The sequence below is a fragment of the Perca fluviatilis genome, chromosome 10, assembly GCF_010015445.1.
Source record: "Perca fluviatilis chromosome 10, GENO_Pfluv_1.0, whole genome shotgun sequence".
NCBI lineage: Eukaryota > Metazoa > Chordata > Actinopteri > Perciformes > Percidae > Perca > Perca fluviatilis.
The window spans coordinates 37,633,806-37,636,305 of NC_053121.1; the positions used below are offsets into that span (position 1 = coordinate 37,633,806).

Here is a 2,500-nt window from a genome sequence, read left to right on the forward strand (position 1 = left end):
AGGTAAGGACTACTAGCCAGTCAGAAGCAGAGTATGAGGGCCCTGACAGTACCTAGGTAAGGACTACTAGCCAGTCAGAAGCAGAGTATGAGGGCGTGTCCTGACAGTACCTAGGTAAGGACTACTAGCCAGTCAGAAGCAGAGTATGAGAGTGTGTCCTGACAGTACCTAGGTAAGGACTACTAGCCAGTCAGAAGCAGAGTATGAGGGCGTGCCCTGACAGTACCTAGGTAAGGACTACTAGCCAGTCAGGAGCAGAGTATGAGGGCGTGCCCTGACAGTACCTAGGTAAGGACTACTAGCCAGTCAGGAGCAGAGTATGAGGGCGTGCCCTGACATTACCTAGGTAAGACTACTAACCAGTCAGAAGCAGAGTATGAGGGCGTGCTACGCTAGCAGCTAGGTGAGCATTATAACGTGTGTTACAAAGTGACCACATTTGTCTCTGAAGTAAAGGCTGGACTACAACTTTTTCGGGCATTTTTTACACTTTGTTTTTCCTAACATTTTAGTCGTTTTTTGCTATGATGGCTAAGGAACTTTTTTGCTGACTTTTTGGGGGGGGCTTTATGAGGAACAAACAGAAGATTATATGAGACCTGCAGTAATACAGTCCAAATATCTGACTTTTCTTTTCTAAAAAGGCCTGTGGGTAGAAATGTGTCTTTAGCCTTGATTTTAAACACAGAAAAGGAGGATGTGTATAAGATGGACTGACATGTCTGTGATGCTGCCGTGCAGCCTCCACACCTTCCGGGACCTTCCCAGGTTTCGGGTGCTGGTCTGCGGCGGCGACGGGACGACGGGCTGGGTGCTGGGGGTCCTGGAGGCCGTCCGGCACAAACTGGCGTGCCGAGAGCCGCCGATCGGCATCGTCCCGCTGGGAACAGGTCGGACAAACACCTAGAAAAACAACTGGTTATAAATATAATTATTAATCAGTGTTATACAGACAGACACACACACACACACACACACACACAAACACCTGCATGCACACACACACACACACACACACAAACACCTGCATACACACACACAGACACACAGACAAACACCTGCATACACACACACACAGACACGAACACACACACACACAGAACACACACACAGAACGCACACAGACACACACACACACACACAGACACACATACACGCACACAAACACACACAGAACACACACACAGAACACGCACACACACACACAGACACACATAAACACACACACCACACACTAGCATACACACCGACGCCGCACACACACACACACACACAACAACATTAGGAACGCACACACATTACGCGCTATCGTACAAGACACACACAAACACACAGAACGCACATGTAAAAATAGATATTAGATTATATATATTTTTCACCTTCGTGTGTGTGTGTGTGTGTGTGTGTGTGTGTGTGTGCACGTTCTGTGTGTGTGTGTGTGTGTGTGTGTGTGTGCACGTTCTGTGTGTGTGTGTGTGTGTGTGTGTGTGTGTGTGTGTGTGTGTGTGTGTGTGTGTGTGTGTGTGTGTGTGCTGGGAACAGGTCGGACACACACTGCCTCCCTTTAATGTTTAGTTTAAAGTAGAAACAACAGGTTATAAATATCATTATTAATCATTGTTATAACTATTTTATGGTATGTTATATATATATATTGATTTTGATGCTTTCGTTTTATGTCTTTATTGGGGGGGGGGGTTTTGTTTGCTTTACCACGTTTTCGTTGCTTATTTCAATGTTGCAAATTGTGACCCTGCAAGATCCCCTTTCTCTGCAAAATCTTCTAGTCTGTGACTAAAATCTCAGAGACTTTATGACAGATTGTCTTTAGATTGGAGTTAGTCTTTTGGATATTTAGCTAGTGGATATTTAGTTTCGTGTCAGTTCTTTTTAACGGGAAGTTCCCCGACTCTGCTAAGGTTAAATTTACTAACTCACACCAACTAACTCTGAAGTTTATGCCACTTTTGGGCGCTTTATTTGGACGTTTTTGCGACATTTTTGTTGCTTTTTTCCTTGATGACTAAGGCCGGCTGCACACTGGCTGGGTGGCGTGTCCGTTTTCATTTGGGCTCCCATGGTAACAGGTTAGAGCGTGCACACTGCCTGCGTGGGACGCACGTCTCGAGCCGTGCCGAAAAGACGTGCGTGCTAGAAATAGGACCGATGCCTATTTTTCATGCGACACGCCAACGTGTTGGAAGCATTTCCAGACAAAATAGAATACTAAAAGATGTTTATATGTCATTTAGACATGAAAACATTTCAATAAATGACATTTCGATGTTTGAAAGTCTCTAGATTTTGACATAAATGCAGATATATAAATGTCATTTAAAAAAATTATATTAATAATTATCCATTTTCAAATATTGCACCTGTCAATCCAGAAGGAAATATTCTGGAGCCTATTCTGTCGTCAACGCTGCCGACGTTGATCAGTATATATTTATGTTTATTTATGTTTGTGTTTATGGGAAACATCCATGTGTAGAGACAG

At 44.0% G+C, this 2,500-nt stretch overlaps 1 protein-coding gene across 1 annotated transcript in view; it reads left to right on the forward strand.

Annotated features, from left to right (window-relative positions):
- LOC120566569 (diacylglycerol kinase theta) overlaps nucleotides 1-2,500 on the forward strand; it is a 45,144-nt gene that overhangs the window by 32,126 nt on the left and 10,518 nt on the right. The window contains exon 16 of the mRNA XM_039813086.1: nucleotides 742-890. Within this exon, the coding sequence (XP_039669020.1) occupies nucleotides 742-890 (149 nt within the window). The remainder of the gene's footprint in view (nucleotides 1-741; nucleotides 891-2,500) is intronic.